This window comes from Anolis sagrei, chromosome 2 (assembly GCF_037176765.1).
Source record: "Anolis sagrei isolate rAnoSag1 chromosome 2, rAnoSag1.mat, whole genome shotgun sequence".
Taxonomy (NCBI): domain Eukaryota; kingdom Metazoa; phylum Chordata; class Lepidosauria; order Squamata; family Dactyloidae; genus Anolis; species Anolis sagrei.
Window position 1 is genome coordinate 54211154 of NC_090022.1, and position 17862 is coordinate 54229015.

Consider the following 17862-nt stretch of genomic DNA (forward strand, 5'->3'; position numbering starts at 1 on the left):
GCAAGGAAAAAAAAATCAGAGAAGAAAGCATTAGAAGAAAAAGAAGATTTTGCTGCAACTTGAAACATTCTTCACAAATAGTAGGTTGGGAAATCAGGCTGGATTCCCACTCTACCTTTTTGAACCACCAAAAGGGAAACCGAAGGGTCATATGGCAAATTATAATTCCAATTAATTTAATCTTATTTGTCCAATCACCGTTTGCTCTTCCAACAGCCTCTACCTTGGATTGGCTGGCTTGGTAGAAGAAGCTGCTGACAGCCTAAATATGTGGTGCAAATATATGTGATTAAATATGTAACTAAACTGAGATCAACATGAAATCTACACATTATCAAAATATTACAATACTGGATTTTTTTCTGCACTAAAATATAGATTCCCTTAACAGACACATATTTCCATTTAGAGGACAGGAAGAGCACACATTCAATTTGATTCTGATCAGGGCATTCACTGATAAGACACTAGGAAAAGAAGAAGATGTGTGAGATTCATCTAATCAGAACCTTTTATATGAGAAAATGTATTCCAGAACATAGACAGTTACCATCCAGTTCTGTTTCCTTCTGATTTGGAAAATTTCCCAGATCACCATTGGTTAGAACACTGGAAATCTAGAAAAACCACACCCTCTTTTTTATATCATGTGTTCAGGAGCAGTTCAGGGAAAGTTCTGAAAAGGGGAAATGGAATGGACAGCTGTTGGGGTCCTAGTAAAGTCACTGAGGAAATGGGGGATTGGAGAGAAAAAAGGAAAAGCTCTCAGGCATTTGGGAGTCTGTTGAACGAAGACCTACTTCTTTTAAATTACACAACAGATAAAGAACAGATGATTAAAATGCAAACCCATCTGAAATCCCATTATAGTGCCTAAGTTTGTTGTGAGTACAAGGTGGATTTTTCTTTCCAATTAAATGTCAAAGCATCCATCAAAGGAGACTTGATTAACCATTTCATTGGCTGCGTAATTGGAAACAAACTCTTGTATAATTAATAGACTGACTATTAGGAGGAAGGAAAGGTCCATCACAAGCCCTACAGGTAATTCCTTAATATGGAAATCAGCTCCTTTTGATTAAGCGCAGCTGTGGTGCCCTACAGGTCTCCTGTGCTGAGCGTGTCGGACGTGCGGCAGAGTACACAGCACTTTCGCTTGGGGCTGTGGGGATGCTGAAACACTTGAAAGTGCCATGCAGATTATGTAAAGGTTATTTGCCACATAGTTAGAAAAGACACATAGAGTTGGAAAGCAGAGCCAAGCAGTACAGCTTTATGCCCTGTAGAAGGCTACCCTATGGCTGCAATCCTAAGAGCATAGGTCTCAATGAAGTACTCCGGACAGTTTTCCATATATAAAAGAGATACAATGAATAGACCTGCAACCCTGTTACCTGGGGGATAACCCAGGCCAGGGTTGGATCAGGCAAATAGCTCCCTAGATTTCATCTGAAGCTCTCCTCGTTGCTGCCAGTCAGAGAAACCTCTAGATGGTGCCAAAGTTCAGCATCCAAACCAAAACAACAAATTAAACTGGCAGCAGGGAAAAATGAAAACCTTAAAGGTGTTGGAGGCAGAGATCAAGTAGTAACCAGAATTCGACCTAAAAACCCTGTTTCTCCAGAACCATGAAGTGACCGTTGTTTACAAGTGCTACAAGATTCTCAACTGGCTTTGTATTTGTTTCATCTTCTGCTATCATGTTGCCCTTCTGGGAGCAACACAGTCAAGATGTACACTACAGCGAGTATAAAGAGAGAGCAACATGTCGGACACCTGCTTTGAGGAGCTGGGATCGCCGTGATTAGGAGGAAGCAAAAACCCAAATGAAAATTAATTACGGTTCTCATTCAGCACCAATGACAGCATATTATAGCTGTGAACAACAGGAAAAATGATTCTCTCCTATTTTGCATCAGAGAGAGTGCAGTTGGGCTGCATGTAATTGTGTTTAATGAATGAAAACAAACAAAGGAACAGCTGCTATTTATTAATCCCATTACAAACAATAAAAGAAGTTCCTGAGAGCTGTGAACACACAGGCAGTACCTTTGGAGTGGGCTACGGGTGTACATTCAATAGATGCCAGGCAGCAGTTAGCCAGAGTAGACAAGGAATGGTAATACATCTTGCATCCAGCTCATTAAGATCTCCCTTTCAGACCACACATACTTGCCTTGTTACAGATTTCTACTTTTAAGGCCCTTGCTGGGTGGCAATACAAATGAAGGGTAATGTTGGAAGCTGGCCGATCAGACTCAGGGGCAGGGGCTATTTCTACATAAGAGAAAGCTGTGTGGGAGGGTCAAATCCCATGTTTATGTCTGGTATATCAAGGACAGTGCAGAAGTTGTAGCTCATGTGACCTTTGTTGATTTTGTACCTCATGTCACATGTGACTAAGAAGGCTTATTTATGCTGGTGCCTACTCATGGGAAAGATCTGTCCCTTCCTTTGCAATTGTCAGCATCTAGCAAAGACAGGTGGATCTGAGGGCCCTTCCACACAGCCCTATATCCCAGAATATAAAGGCAAAAAATCCCACTTTACCTGAATGTGGACTCAGATAATCCAGTTCAAAGCAGATATTGTGGGATTTTCTGGATTGATATTGTGGGTTATATGACTGTGTGGAAAGGTCTTGGTTTAGCATCTAACTTCTGTGTTAGAATCTGAAGAATGCAGTGACCTTCAAGAACAAGCTACTGGCCACATCTGGCACAAATCGATTTGGCTCACAATCAGATTCAGAAATTCACAGTGACAGCAGATTGATATGTGGCCATTCCTCTGATAATAGAATCGTCACCGCCCACCCTGCCCCTCGAAAAAAATAATTTTTTTAGGGATTTTTCTTTTTCTCAAACTTATGTTTGAGAAAAAGGGAAAAACTTTATTTTAAAAGAAGTCAGCAGGAATCCATCTTGGGAAGACAAAGGCCTGTCCTGGGCAGGGCATTTCCCAAAGTGGTTAAATTGTCCTCTACTTGTCTCTAATGAGTATGAGGGCATTTTGAACAAAAACAAAGGGGTTTTGGGGACCAAAAATTGCTTTTGGGGAAAATGCATGCAGCCCATGGAGCATACAAGGCATTTCCCTCTTTTATAGGTCTTCTATAGCTCTTTATGCATGGGGACTGCATCACAAGGTCACCGTGGGTGATCTGTAAGGATAGGGTTATCACACAGCGATCTCTAGGAACAGCACAAGCAGAAAAATTGGGAGTGCATGAAGGACTTACATTTGTTACAGAGGAGGTGATATGCCTTAATTAACCTTTGTTAATTTACATAATTAGCAAGGGCTTGGCAATGTGTTTGTTCCTAAGACTTAAAATCATTATGTTGAAAACAGTCCTGAGTGTTAATAAAGGTTTCTTTTGGCAGAGCAATTTTGGAATCTGAGAAAGTTAGCTACAAAAAAGAAGGTGGGTAAAATTAAGGTCTCAGTAGCAGGACTAGAGATTGATGTCCAGGGCTAAACCCCTTCTTGGAGGAAACAGCACAACATTTCAAATGGTCTTAAACTGCCTATTCTAACCAACACTGGACCTCTGTCCTTAGAAGGGATCTGTGTGTTTTTGCTGCTACATTAAGATGCAAACTGAGCCCATCTTTACACAGTTTCTGCTGACAAGCATTATTTCATCTAAATGTCCACCATTCAGGCTAATCTGGTGTCACTCAAAAATAATGCTCTGTCAATTTCTGTTATATAAAGCATTTTACAATAACTGCTTCATTAACTGAACCTTCATGGCATCATAGTAAGGCAGGCAAATTGACTATTTATACTTGCTTTGTTGAAGCACTTTAGGCAGAAGCAGCAACATGGTTCCAAGGGTCTAAACCTTGTGCCTTTCTCTTCAGTTGTGAATTAATGTGCTTTTTTGATCTATTCGATGCACCTTTGTCACCTCATTCAAGAGGTCTCTCTCTCACACACACTCCTCCCTTTCTGTTTTCATTGATAAGCCCAATCTGGTGGTCTCCTGAGAGGCATATCCCTCACCAGATTTCAAAGGAACCTATCTGCAGCGCCTTGCTCAGATAACAATACAAGAGTTGATTGGCAAACTTTTCTATTTTTTAAAAAAGCACACCTTTTATTATCTTAATAAACCCACTATCCCTTGGTTCTCATTATCTTTCAGCTGGGCAATAAAATCCATATATTGCTATTACATATATTTTTATTAGAGTTATATATTTTATTGCTTTACTAAAGAATGGCTGAGAACGTGTTGGAAAAGTACGTTAATGGGAGTTTGTGCCAATTATGGCAGATGGGTTTTTAACCAATCTTAAATCTTAACTGGCTAACTGAAGCAACTCTCTTTTAACAGCAAATGTCCCTGCTCCCCAGACTGCAAATGAAATAACCAGTGAAGAGCTCCACTAGAAATTATCTATTGCAGTGGAAGTTGAAAATATCCAAGTAGAGAGCGGTCTTTCTGGCAAGAAGGCAGCTCCTCCTTGTGACCTTCTTTATACTTCTACAGCTCCACAATGGTTTGCAATCTCAGTGCAAAGGGTGGGCATGGAGAAGAGTTTTGAAGGACTTTCTTTTTCTCTGCTATCTAATTCATTAATTCAAATGGCATGTATTTGCTGGGTGGTTTCTTTTATACATTTGCTGGCACTGTGATCACAAAGTTTTCTAATTCTACTTCCCTATTTCTTCTGACTTGGAGAAGACATTGGTTTTGTTTGTTTTTAAAAAGCTGGCCCGTGTTTGTTTTCCTCTAAAAGGCTGGCCTGTGCTTGTTTACTTTGAGCAGTTTAGACATGAGAAAGAAAAAAGAGGGCGGAAGCATGGAATATAATATGAGAACTTGCTGGTAAGAGATGTAGAAAGCTCTCTCTTAAAAGACAAAGCTAAATATTAAAGAAAACACAGTGCCCTCACACTGTGGTACCAATGCAGGGTTAGGAAGAATTTAACAAGGAAAATCCATGGACAAGAAGTGGGAGTAGTTCACTGTTCTTACATATTTATTTATTTCAGACATTTACTTTTCACCACCGAAGGGGGGCTCAGGGCGGCTTACAAACAGCAACCATTAGATGCCAACAACAGTAATAAAGACACACTTGAAAATTAGTTGAAACATCTTCAAAAGTTAAAAAGTCAAATCCAAGTCCAAGTTAAAAGAGACAAATCCAAGTCCAGAGTCAAAAACCAAAATCCATCCATTATCAATCACATGATTCACTGACAATTCTTACTGCTGTGGCTGCTGCTCGAAAGCTTGGTCCCACAGCCATGATTTCAATTTCTTCTTGAAGGACAGGAGAGCAGGGGCTGACCTGATTCATTAGGGAGTATGTTCCACAGATTGGGGGGGGGGGGAGGCACCACCGAGAAGGCCCTGTCCCTCATCCCTGTCAAATGTACCTGTGAAGGTGGCAGGATCGAGAGCAGTCCCTCCCCCGACAATCTTAACCTCCGAGGTAAATCATAGAGGAGACTGGCTGTCTTTTTAGATTCACCACATTTGCCTATTGAAATAGTTCCCTTCAGTGATACATTCAGACAAGTAAGCTGGACTGGAACTGTTTAGGGGTTTATAGCCTAAAGCCAGCACTTTGAATTGTGCTCAGTAACAGACTAGCAACCAGCGGAGCTGATCTAACAGCGGGGTGATATGCTCCCTGTACGCCACTCCAGTGAGCAATCTGGCTGCCGCCTGTGGGACTAGATTCAGCTCCCTAACAGCCTTCAAAGGTAGAGCAAGTATAACAGTTATCCCTCACAAATTTTCTCTTTGAGGCTGGACAATCTGGAATCCAAAGTCCGTTAGGAAAGGAAAAGGACTCAGGAAGAGAGCACACATGCTTTGGAGCAAGTCTTGGGTAAAACTTTGCACCTTTCTGTCTTGCTGATTCTCTCTTATAAATGCTCTCGCTGCATTTCAGTTAACTTTCAAAATGAATCAGGTGGTTGCACATCTACAGCGATGACGGGTTGTCTCATAATAAAACTTTATTTTCCCACACTATGGGGAACTCCAGTCAGTGCCAGAAGTTGGGATATGTATCACACAACTGCAGTACCTAAAAGGCAACACCTCAGTTTTGTCAAGAGAAAGGCCTGTCCTTTAACTTTCAACAAATAGAAAACAACATATTTAATGTGTATTCCTCATCTTGCATTGTTGGTTCTATGCATCTCAAAATATTTTAAAGTCTTTATATTGTATTATATTTCTAAACAAAGTAAGAATTGTTTCTGTTGGTGCAAGGAGGTCTTCCAGGGTAGTGACTGAGCACCAATCTATTCTCAAACAGCAAGGAACAGATTTCTAGTTACTTTTAGGGGATCGTGTATATCTCAGTAACAAACATCAAAGCCATCTCTGAGTATTCCTTGCCTAAGAAAACCCTATGAAATTAATGGGGTCGGCATAAGTTGACAGGTGGTTTTGACATAAACGGACACATCTGCATAGGCCGTTGCTTTCCTCCTGTTTTCTTTTCTTTTTCACTGTGACAGCTGATGTAAAATCTTGATACAAACTCTAGTGAAAAACTGTTTCAGCAGCCACTTTACTTGCAATAAATATCCTCTAATTCTGCTGACTGAGATATTTTCCCCTCCTGTGCATTCCCTATGGGATGTACCAGTATCGTTTACATCAGAAGGAGGAAAAAATAGTTAAATGAAACAGTATGTAAAAGCTGGTGTGTGCCTTACCTCATCCTTGTACTTGGTGATGTAGGAATAGATCTCATGCAGCGCACTCATACTGTTGAACTGGCTCAGGTGTAACCGGGACTGCTCTGCCAGGTAAGCGCTCATGTCTTGGTCGCTGATTGCTGGCATTTTAGCAATATCTGCATAATATCTACAGCAGGGAGCAGGAGAGATAAGTCATGACATTGAAAACAGAGAGTGTTTAATCAGGGTTCAATCTGGAGACTTTCTACAAAAGAACTGTAATGTCTCCTAATGAATTATAACACTATTTAATGCACAGAAGAAATTGGGTAAAACATGAAGGAAGTCAGGTTCAATGGCCAAATTATGCTCCTTCCTTATCATACTCTGGCATCTGCAAGCAGAATATTCCATCATCCATTACAGGATTTTATAGAAAACTGATTTTATTTTTGCACAAAGAAAAAATAGGAGAAAGCCACTTTCTTTCTTGTGGGCTGACATATTTCACAAGGTCATTGTGAAGTTTTACTAAACAGTGTTGGTACTGTTTGGGTGGTGGGGAAGGGGAGAAGGGGGGGGAAGGATACAGAATTAATGTGTAATACAATATAAACATCCTTGTGGAACCAGAAGTTAAATTTATAAACAAAGAAAGGAGGTGTATTTTTTAATGCAGTTCTTGTAATGGCTGGTAAGGGCTGTGGGCTGCTTCGGTGTCTAATGTTGGGCAACCTTTTGAGATCTATGAAGCAGGACTCTTTGGAATAGTAAAGATGGAAAAGCAAGTGCATTTGCAGCTAAGGGGTAGACATCTACAGGAAAGTTTCCCAAAAGCTACCAAGATAGTGCATATTCTGGGATTCACCTAAGCAAACAGGGAAATAATCAGACTCCAGGAGCTGTGGTGGCAAAACGGGTTTAACCCTTGTGCCGGCTGAATTGCTGACCTGAAGGTTGGCGGTTTGAATCTGGGGAGCAGGGTGACCTCCCATCTGTCAGCTCCAGCTTCCCATGCAGGGACATAAGAGAAACCTCCTACAGGATGGTAAAACATCCCCTGGGCAACATCCTTGCAGACTGCCAATTCTCTCACACCAGAAGCAACTTCTCAAGTTGCTCCTGACACAACCCCCCCCCCCAGACTTTTCCAATAAAACAACAGTAACAGCAATACATATTGTTGGCAAAACAGATGTCAACCATTTATTTCAGGGCAGAGAAACCCTTGCCCCTCAAGATGTTGTTGTACATACTCATATTTCCATAGGCAAAGGAAGAAATAAATCTTCATGTGCTTATTGGTGGTCTGCATTTATTTCTTTAAGAAGCCTTTATGATGATTCTATTTTGTAAAAATCCCAACACTTTTCAGCCTCTAGTTATTTTATAGAATTTCAAATCTCTACCACAGAAATGAAGGTGTGGGTGTTGGAAAAAGCAGATAATAATAATGAATAAAACTTTGCTGAGAAAAGCAGCAGATTGGATTTTAAAATTGAAATCTTTGAGACCGGGAGGTCTTAATGAAGGTCTGGATTTCTTCCCTATAGTAAGGTTATTCTACTTCATAAATGATTTAATTTTTCAGCTGAATTACATCAGATGCCCTTGAAAGTTTTTTCACCACTGTCTCTCTACACTCCCTCTGCCTTTCTTTCTGATCATTTGTTGAGAAGTATAAATAAAACTTAGAAGCCTAGTCCATTTTTCACAGTTATACGGAGAGATTTTTTTTTTTTTGGCAACTGCAGAAATTCCTGCTGTTCATAAACTCTGAATGATATAGATGTTTTTAATATCAAATATAATTAATATGAACAACTAGGGAATTGTATATGTATTAACTGGAAATATGTGATGCCCTTTTCTAAATTTTGAAGTTTAATTTCTTATTGGTATTTATGTATGTGAGGGGAAATCATAGGGAGGAGGGAGTAAGGCTTGTTTTCTGCTGCCCTGGAGACTAGGGCATGGAACAATGGTTTCACACTACAGGAAAGGAGATTCCATTTGAACATTAGGAAGACCTTTCTGACTGTGAGAGCTAGAGCTGTTCAGCAGTGGAACTCTCTGCCCTGGAGTGCGGTGGAGGCTCCTTATTTGGAGGCTTTTAAACAGAGGCTGGATGGCCATCAGTTGAGGGTGCTTTGAAGGTGATTTTCCTACTTCTTGGCAGGGAGTTGGACAGGATGACCCACAAGGTCTCTTCCAACTCTATGATTCTATGATTCTATGTTTGTTTCTAGTGCAGACCCTGACAAAGCCCATTCAATGCAATATAAAGGTTGACATGCATTGGATTTTTATGGAATATAATAATTATCAAGATATTTTGAAAATAAAACACAGACCAGACTAAGTAAGTGAAGGTTTGTTTCTTATTTTCCCTGTATGTGCTTTCCAGTATCTGTTTATGTTTCTCCTATTTCCAACACAACAGCTAGGCTGGCCAATGGTGAAGAACAGGAAATAGGAAGATATACATACGTGGAGGACAACACTTTTATTTATTGAATTTATAGCCCACCTTTCTCATAGGATGAGATACAAGATTCCTATCTTTCACTCAAATGAACAACGGCATCTGAGTGAAACAGCTTTTAGAAATCTAACATGTCTAAAACCCACTTCTAAGAGAGGCCAGGTAGGGAAACACCTGAGGAGAATTCTGGCAACGAAGAGCCACTATCAGATGCAAGCATCAGCTAATGACAGAAATAGATAGCTTGGCAAACAGAACCTAATAATACAAAACCAGACTGCCACTACAGGGCTGTGTAAAACACTGCATGAAGAGAAGTTAATAATGCTGACATCCAAGCTGAAAAGACAGCTGGGAGAAAAAGAAGGCATAAATGATGGACTTCCCTCAGACACTCTCCCTTTGCGATACTGCAGAGAATTGCCTAATTTTTCAAGTTAGTACTTTACAAATATATATATATATATATATATATATATATATATATATATATATGCCTACCATATCTAAATGACCCTGATTCAAATATTTTACAAAGAATAAGACCACTTGTTAAACTAAAAATCGTGATATAGTAGGATGTTGTATTACTTTGAAAAATAACTATGTTGTTTTCATTGCCAAAAAAGTGCCATTACTTGTAACATGTTACTTGAAAGCTCTGGGCCAAAAGTTGACAGCATACTCCCTGGGAATGCATTGTCCACATAATCTAGACAGTCTGTCAAATATAGCAGGTCTAGAAATTGTGTCCATGAAAAGCATCTTGTGCAAGAGAATGTTTGTTTTTTCAACAAAACGATATTGTCGCATTCATTTCTTGCAGATTTTCCAAAGTGTTTCTTTGTTCAAGAAACTGAGTCATTATTACTTGGGTTGCAAGAAGCCTGATGGAAGAACTAAGAGCTCCTTTCTTCCCTTTTCATCGTATAATTCCTCAGTCAAATTCTCCACCTTTGTCAGCTGGAGTGGAAACACTTTATGATTTTGCCTTATACATTAATATGATGATGGTGACGGCAATGACAGACAGATCTTTTGCAGGGTTGCATTAGCTCCAGTAAGTGCCACTCTATCTGCTGTACATATAATTTTCAATAATAATGCTCTTTAAAAGTATCATGAAGACAAACATGCTGAAAGAAATGTCAACCAGAACCTCCTTGGCAAAAATACCTGAAGAACAAAACCTGCCACCATCTTACCCAGCATGACATCCTTTCTCTCGTTCTCACAGTCTTTTGAAAATAATATTTCTATTTTTCCCTTTGGATTGGATGAAGTTTTGTTCTAGCAGTGGAAGTGATTCTGTGCAGAGTTCCTGTCAGAAAACCCCCACTGAGTGCTTCATCTTTTGGATTCCCTTGAACCATCTTTCACACTGTTCGGGAAGAACTTCTAACCTTTTGAAGTATATCTTCGGGGGAATAACATGGGATTCAGGTAGAGAGGCAAAATGGCAGAAATGGCCTCCTTTGCTCTTCAGTCACTGGAAAAGATCTTCTAGAGCTCTTCATACATTGAATATCTCATGCTGGATCAACTTAATATGAAAAGCAGTCTCCATGTTTCCACCATATATTCCATTTATCACTAAGGTAGATGGATGTGGTTAACCCGCAGTTAACAAAAAAAGATGTCCTGTAGTCCTGAAGTGCTCTTTTACAAACCACACAACCATTTTTACAAATATATCCAGCCTTTCACAGCAAACGCTAGAAAGGTCACACTTCTTATCTTTGCATCTTTCATTTCCATACCCCCAGATGAAGCCACTTACCTTTCTACCCAGCTCTTGTAGTTGGGGATGTCCTTGGCATACAGTAGTTTATTGGAGGGGGAGTCTTTCCCTAGCTTGTGCTCAGAAGTTGAGCAGGAGTCCATGAATGTCTGAGCCACCACTGATAGGCAGGCATCAGTAATACTGTTCTTGTGAATATCAAACACAAACTGGGGATTCTTAATCACATTCACCCAAAAACGCAGAGGTAGACTGCAGAGGAAAGAGAAGAGAAAGTCAGCTTGGGAAAATATATTCTTCTTAACTACAGGGTCCCAGATGATAACCTTTGACTGCTCTGAATCTCAGAAAATGGGGCAGACATTCTCTCTAAACCTCAACAGTTGGGAATAATTTGGAAGCAGGACTTGTCAGCTGCTTTGTTCTCATCTGTCTTGCCCTTTTACATCGATCTCAGAGTCGACTACTCTGGTTCCTTTCTTCTCCTGGGCCCAGTTTTCACCAGGAAGGATTCATGCAGGGAGCAATCTGGTGACTAGATTAGGCAAGCCTAAAACCTTTCTTCTTGACACCTTTGTTCAAATTACTCTCTTTTCTTTTTCATGGAGAAGTATCAGATCATCTCAGCCCTGCCTGGAGTCTGAAGAGAAACAGCTCCAGCGTGAGGTTTACCAGTTCAATGAAAACCAGGTCTTGGTTTTCACTGTCACATCTATCTCAAACGAGAAATGTTTGGCTCCCTTGACTTCTGGAATACAGGCGCTGGATGTGCATACATACTTTTAACTTCAGAGAATGATCTCATGAAACTATCCAAATTAACACCCTGAAACAAGCAGGGGGCATTAGTATGCAGGAGCCTGCCTGCTTGGGCTTTCTGGGACTGCAGTCCAGACATCATTGGGATTCTTTCCCCTGCCCTGCTTTCCCCTTCTAGTGCCACATCTTCTTTTAATATAGAAAGCACAGTGATAAATCAGCTCCCAGAGTTTCCATGCTCTCATATCTCCATTTTAAAATGTTTCTTTTTCTGCCCTGCTAATTACTGACAGTTACTGAACTATACAAAAGCAATTTGGCTGCCATTTAACAAATGCCAGAGCTGAAAATGTATGTTCATATCCTCCAGTACTGGGGAGAAAAATCTGAGAGATGAAAACAGCAAGGCAGCGCAAGGGATGAGCACAGAGATGCAACACATCTCACTATTCACTGAGCACACAAATCTCCTAGGCTTTAGGACAAACACAGAGCCAGCCTGAGTTTGGCTCAAGCTATGCAGAATGGCATGCCAGCCCCATTACAATTGGTTATACACGCATGTGCACAATGGGACCCAATTTGCACAGAGGGATGTGTCCTATTATCTGAAAAATAGATGCCTTTGGATTAAGACACGTAAAAAATTGCCCCAAATGCCTGGTATAATTAATGCACATTTCATGTTTCACCTTCCCTGTGCAACAGTGAAACATGAGCACATTATGCACTGTTCTGTCTCATTAGGGCCATTTTTAACTTTTGATCCATTTTCTGAAAAAGGAAGGTGTAATTTCAGATTTCCTGTAGGAAGGCTTCTGAAGCCATCTGCTAGCTAGGAGAAAGCTGACTGAAATATCTCCTTGATAGTAATGTCTCCCTGATGCCTGAGACCCAGTTCTTATTCCTTGTCTAATGCAAAGCTGTCTTAGACGAACTTAGACCGTTACTCCATCTACTTTATGATTTTCTGCACTAACTGGCAGCATCTCTCTCAGCTCTAGCTAAAGCTGGGATCTTTTGCATGCAAAGCATATGGTGTACCATTGATCCACAGATCTCTTTCTTACCAATTACTCTTCCAAGTGTGCCTGACATCGTAGTCATTGATCTGGTGCTTATCAGCTTGTTCATCCAGGAAGTCAAACATGTACTTGATGGCCAGAGGCAAGGCACTCCCTCGATGTGCTGTGCTGAAAATGGTCTCGAACAGGTCATCAACAAACTTCTGCAAGGTCCCCTAGATGGAAAAAAGGGAGAATATTTTCTCAACAATGCTAAATACATTGCAGTTTATAAGTGAAATAACAGCAATTAAATAGATATACCATTTGCTTATAAGGGATAAGCTGATGTTATAAGCAGAAATACCATGTCATGAAAGAAAAGATTGACGTGTCACTGGTAGAAGAAAAAGGGACAAACAGGCTTGTATTCAAGACAACCCACATTGCCTCATGAAGAGGACTCAACATCCAGAAATTCTATAAGTAGACAATGCAAGAAAGGTGACACCTGCCACAGGCCTTGTTTTTTTCATTCCGCAATGACATTTAAGGCACTGTACATGGGCTTTCTAGGTCATCCATCTGCACCAATTCTGTTGATAAGACTGAATCTTCAAAGCTTGACCACAAGGAATCTGGACTTTATAGCATGTGTATAACTCAAAATACAGAATGGAGCTAAAATAGCTTAAACAGCAGCCAATTCACATAGCATTCTTTTATCCTGCCATGGAAACACCTGAATGTGTTATGACAAAAAGAATTAGCCTCCTTATATCTATCCATTTAGGATCTATAAATCAGTGTAATGATTTCAAGGGTTTGTGAGCTTGAATCAAAATAATAATAATAATAATAATAATAATAATAATAATAATAATAATACTTGTTACCCACCTCTCCTTGTGGCTTGAGGCAGGTTACAGAATAATTAAAACACATAAACATTGTAAAAATACTACAAATGCACATATTAAAATGTATTTCTATAAAACCTATATATTAAAACATATTCTATAAAATACATGTTAAAATTCACAAAACAGAGATTAAACAAAGGACACACAGTTAAAATTCATGCTTAAAGACTGGCTGGGTAGATGTGCCAGAAGAGATAGGCCTTTACATGGTTTTGAAATTCCGACAGCTGATCTAGCTGTCAGAACTCTTCCGGCTGGCCATTCCACAGTCTTGGTGGCCGATGAAAAGGTCCTCTGGGTGCTGGTTGCCAGTCGAGTTCTGGCAGGTTGGAGCATGCACCCCCAAAGGACCTCAGTGTGTGTGACGGATTGTACAGGAGAGGGCGATACTTTAGATAACCTGGACCCAAACATTGTAGGGTGTGGAAGGTCAAAACCAATACTTGGTACTTTGCCCAGAAACTAATTGCCAGCTAGTAGAGTGACTTTAGAATAGGTGGAATATGTTCACTCCTAGATGCTCCTGTAACCAATCTGGCTGCCATATTTTGAACCAGTTGAAGTTTTCGAACTTGGTAGAAGGGTAGCCCAATGTAAAGCGGATTGCAGAAGTCCAACCTTGAGGTTACCAGCACATTTTCAGGTCCTCCAAATCTAGGAAGGGATGCAGCTGGCATATCAGCCAGAGCTGATAGTAAGCACTCCTGGCCATCTACCAGGGTTGAAATTTGGACAGACTGATCCAAGAGCACTCCCAAGCTGCAAACACAGTCTTTTAGTGCAACCCCATCCAGAACTGGGTGACACACCTCCATCTCTAGATTAGGATCCTTGATGGCAAGAATTTCTGATTTGTCTGGATTCAGTCCCAATTTGTTTTTCCTCATCCACCCCATTACGTCCCCCACACATTCATTCGGAGGAGACACACTATCCTTACCTGAAGCTGTTTTTGAAGGCATGGATAAATATATTTGGATGTCATCAGCATACTGATAACACCCCACTCCATACCTATGGATGATCTCTTCTAGCAGCTTCTTTTTGTTATTTTCTCTGACTGCTAATTGAAATCTGCCATTCCTTTCACTTATGAATACATGCAGTCAATTACAGTAATATTGATTTCATGTCACCTTATGGTTACTGCATATCTTGAAAAATTGCTTACAATCATCCATACTTTGCAATTATGGTACGTTTTTGACTAATGCTAGATCATACATGAACATAGTCTTGTTGTGTACAATGTATTGTGACATGCTGGCATTGAGTGTAATAAAACTAACTACAACTACATTCAGAGAAGGGGTCCATGGTGTTCATTTGACTGGTAAAGGGGCCCGTGGAACAAAGAAAAGTTAAAAACCCCATTTAAAAGATACATTTCCAAACCAGTCATATATAAATTTTCCAGTTAATCCACATGTGATGGGGAAATATTTCTGCTTTACAGGTATGAAAAGATGAGAGAATAACCTTGACTTTTTTACATTTTTAGTTCAATGCGTGTGTTAAAAACAGAATTCTTCTTTTGTAAATGAATTCCATGCTTGGCATGCTGAAGGGTTTGAATCTTCACTTGGAAACATACTGCTGTCATTTGTCATTCTGTGTAGAATACACCTACTGAAATACAAAAATTCATTGGGGGTAGAAGAGAGTTCATAAAGTTGGAACCTGTCTTAATAGTCCCTCCGAAGCTGCCATATACCTTCTTTCTGTTGAGGAGATTGGCTGATTGCTCTCAAAAGCCAGCTTTCCAAATGACATGGGAATGCTACTAAAAAGGATACCTTCCCTCTTCCCAATTAAACGATGAGGCAACCCACCCAGGTATATCTATATAAAGAAAAGACTGCAATGGGAAAAGAAACACATAGAGCTGAGTTTGTAAACCATTTAGTCCACAAGGGAGCACCTGACTCTGGCCTATTGATGGGATGTGTAAGGTTTGCCTCCTGCATGCACAATCTCTGTATAAATAAATAAAAATGTTTATACTGTCAATAATCCTCCAAAGGAACTGGAGATAAGCACTACTTCTCCCTGACTGGTGAATGTAACAATGTATTTGTAGTTCCCTGGTTTGTGCTAAATGTGTACTGAGTTAACAGCGAAAGAGCAGCCAAGTACCAGTGAGAGAATTAATACCTTTGGCAGATTACTACAATTTATTATTTGGCTTGGAAATAAAGCAGGAGAGAGATTCCAGCTGTCTCACTTGCATGCTAGTTATAGCAATCAGTGTGGGGCTTTTCATTCCTAAGATTTGGCAGTATTGTTTTTGTTTGTTTTTGTACAAATCTTATATTATTGACCATTTGATTTACATCAGAAACTAGTGTAGCAATTACATAACGTGAGTTGCTCAGTATTGTGTCCTAAGCCAATGGACTTTTAATGCTCCCTTGCCTCCCTGGCTTTTGCTGATGCAGAGGACTGGTAAAATGAGGGCGTCTATCAAGCGTACGAACAGAGCACAGGGGAAATCAGTGATTGCAGCAACTGGAGGCTGGGATTCAATTCTGCTTCGTCAACAGTTAGGATGCAAAGCCAATCTTCGTAGCTTTAAAAGAAAAACCAGATGTAACTGGGACCTGAAATGCTTAGTTAGAAGTAAGTGAAGAGATAAAAGTAAAGTAGCCAGGCCACCATTAATAGGCAGAAGATCTGTCGACCACACTATCACCAGGACAAGCTCAACTACCAAGCAACCCAAGTGGCACATTGAATCAGTGGGAATTGTCAATGATATTTTGGAGGTGTCTATGGACAACGCTGGCTCTTCGGCTTAGAAATGGAGATGAGCACCACACCCCAGAGTCAGACACGACTGGACATGTCAGGGGAAAACCTTTACTATATTGGTACTGAATATGATTATCAGTATTTTTACAGGATGTTTCAGTTGCCATAAAACAAGGCCCTTCCAGACACTGGATTAAGAATCCCATCAGCATAGGCTATGTCACCAGTGGTTGGAGAGGATGAGACTTTTGTCTTAAACAGCTGATCAACCAAAAAACCTCATAAAAGGTCATGAGTTCTCCCTAGTAATAGAATGATGTTTGTTTTACGACAAGAGAAAGGCAGGGCGGCTTCTTAGTTTTAGAAACAAATAGTATTTGATATAATTTAAACTCTAATACACACCTATATACGAAATACATTTTCCTAGGAACTGGAAGAGTCATAAGGTCCCCAAATTCGGTTTGATTTGACAATCTATACCTCAGAATGTGTTCAGCAGGCTTTCTTTCTATTCTCATTTACCTTGGTGGCTAGTAGGCGGGTCAAGTAGATTTCTGAGACCATCTTGCTGCCACGGTCACCTTCCCGCTGGTCCATGTGATCATGATTCTTCACCAGATGCCACAGCTTGGTGCCGCTTTCCAAGTCAGGAGTGATCATTGGGGTCCGGGAACGGAGGCTGTCGGGGCTGCTGGCTGTCCGGAGCATACTCTCTGTGAGGAAACCACATGCAATGGGAACCGCCTCTCCCTCCTTCTCTGACTCTCAGCCTCCGCTGTCCTCCCTCTACCTCACTTAGCTTGCAGAATGGCCTGCTGCATCATTGAGAGTATATGACATGCATATGGAGCTACCCTTTCAACAACATTATGCCAAGTGGGACAGTGGACAAACAAGAGATTTCATCAAAAAGGCCAAGCATTTTAAAAAAACGGAATAGGCCACTTTGAAAAAAAAGTGCAAGGGGTAGAATAGGCTTGTCACCTATTCAAAGGGAGAACTGCTGTTCTCCAAGGATTGTAAGGGAGAAAGTTCATCCCTCTTTGGGAACTGGCTTGAAGGCTGTGCTTGGAGGGAGGTGGTGTTGCTTCCAGCCCTGGGGATACAAGTTGCCCATTTCTTGCCTATGCACTGATAGGATAAGTCTCTACATATGAAAGCTGCCACTTTTAATCTCAGGTTGACTTGCACAGCCAGGAGAGTGTGGAGTACTGTCTGCCAAGTACTATATGCATCCATATAAACAAACTTATCCTGGGGTGCCATTCATATCAAACGTTGTTAATTACACACACAGATTCTTTTGTGTTCTGCATGCTTGGCTTATTTTCCCATGTTGTCCTTTGTTTTTAAAGAGCACACTGAAAGAGAACTTCTTCAAACAAAGTATATTTTATTTATTTATTTATTTATTTAATTATTTAAACTTATATGCCGCCACTCCCCTGGGGCTCGGAGCGGCTTACAAGGATGGCTAAAATCTAACAAAATTTAAAAGCAATTTAAAACAATTTAAAAACAGTAATATCAAACATT

General features: G+C 40.3%; 1 protein-coding gene across 5 annotated transcripts in view; it reads right to left on the minus strand.

The window, feature by feature from the left end:
• Nucleotides 1-17862, minus strand: part of PLXNA1 (plexin A1) — a 367927-nt gene that overhangs the window by 9742 nt on the left and 340323 nt on the right. For 4 of the 5 annotated variants that reach the window (XM_067463504.1, XM_067463508.1, XM_067463507.1 and 1 more), the window contains exons 28-31: nucleotides 16849-17039; nucleotides 12716-12885; nucleotides 10926-11138; nucleotides 6697-6847 (exon numbers count right to left, since the gene is read on the minus strand). In XM_067463504.1, the coding sequence (XP_067319605.1) occupies nucleotides 6697-6847; nucleotides 10926-11138; nucleotides 12716-12885; nucleotides 16849-17039 (725 nt within the window). The remainder of the gene's footprint in view (nucleotides 1-6696; nucleotides 6848-10925; nucleotides 11139-12715; nucleotides 12886-16848; nucleotides 17040-17862) is intronic. The other variant, XM_067463505.1, reaches the window with a different exon arrangement.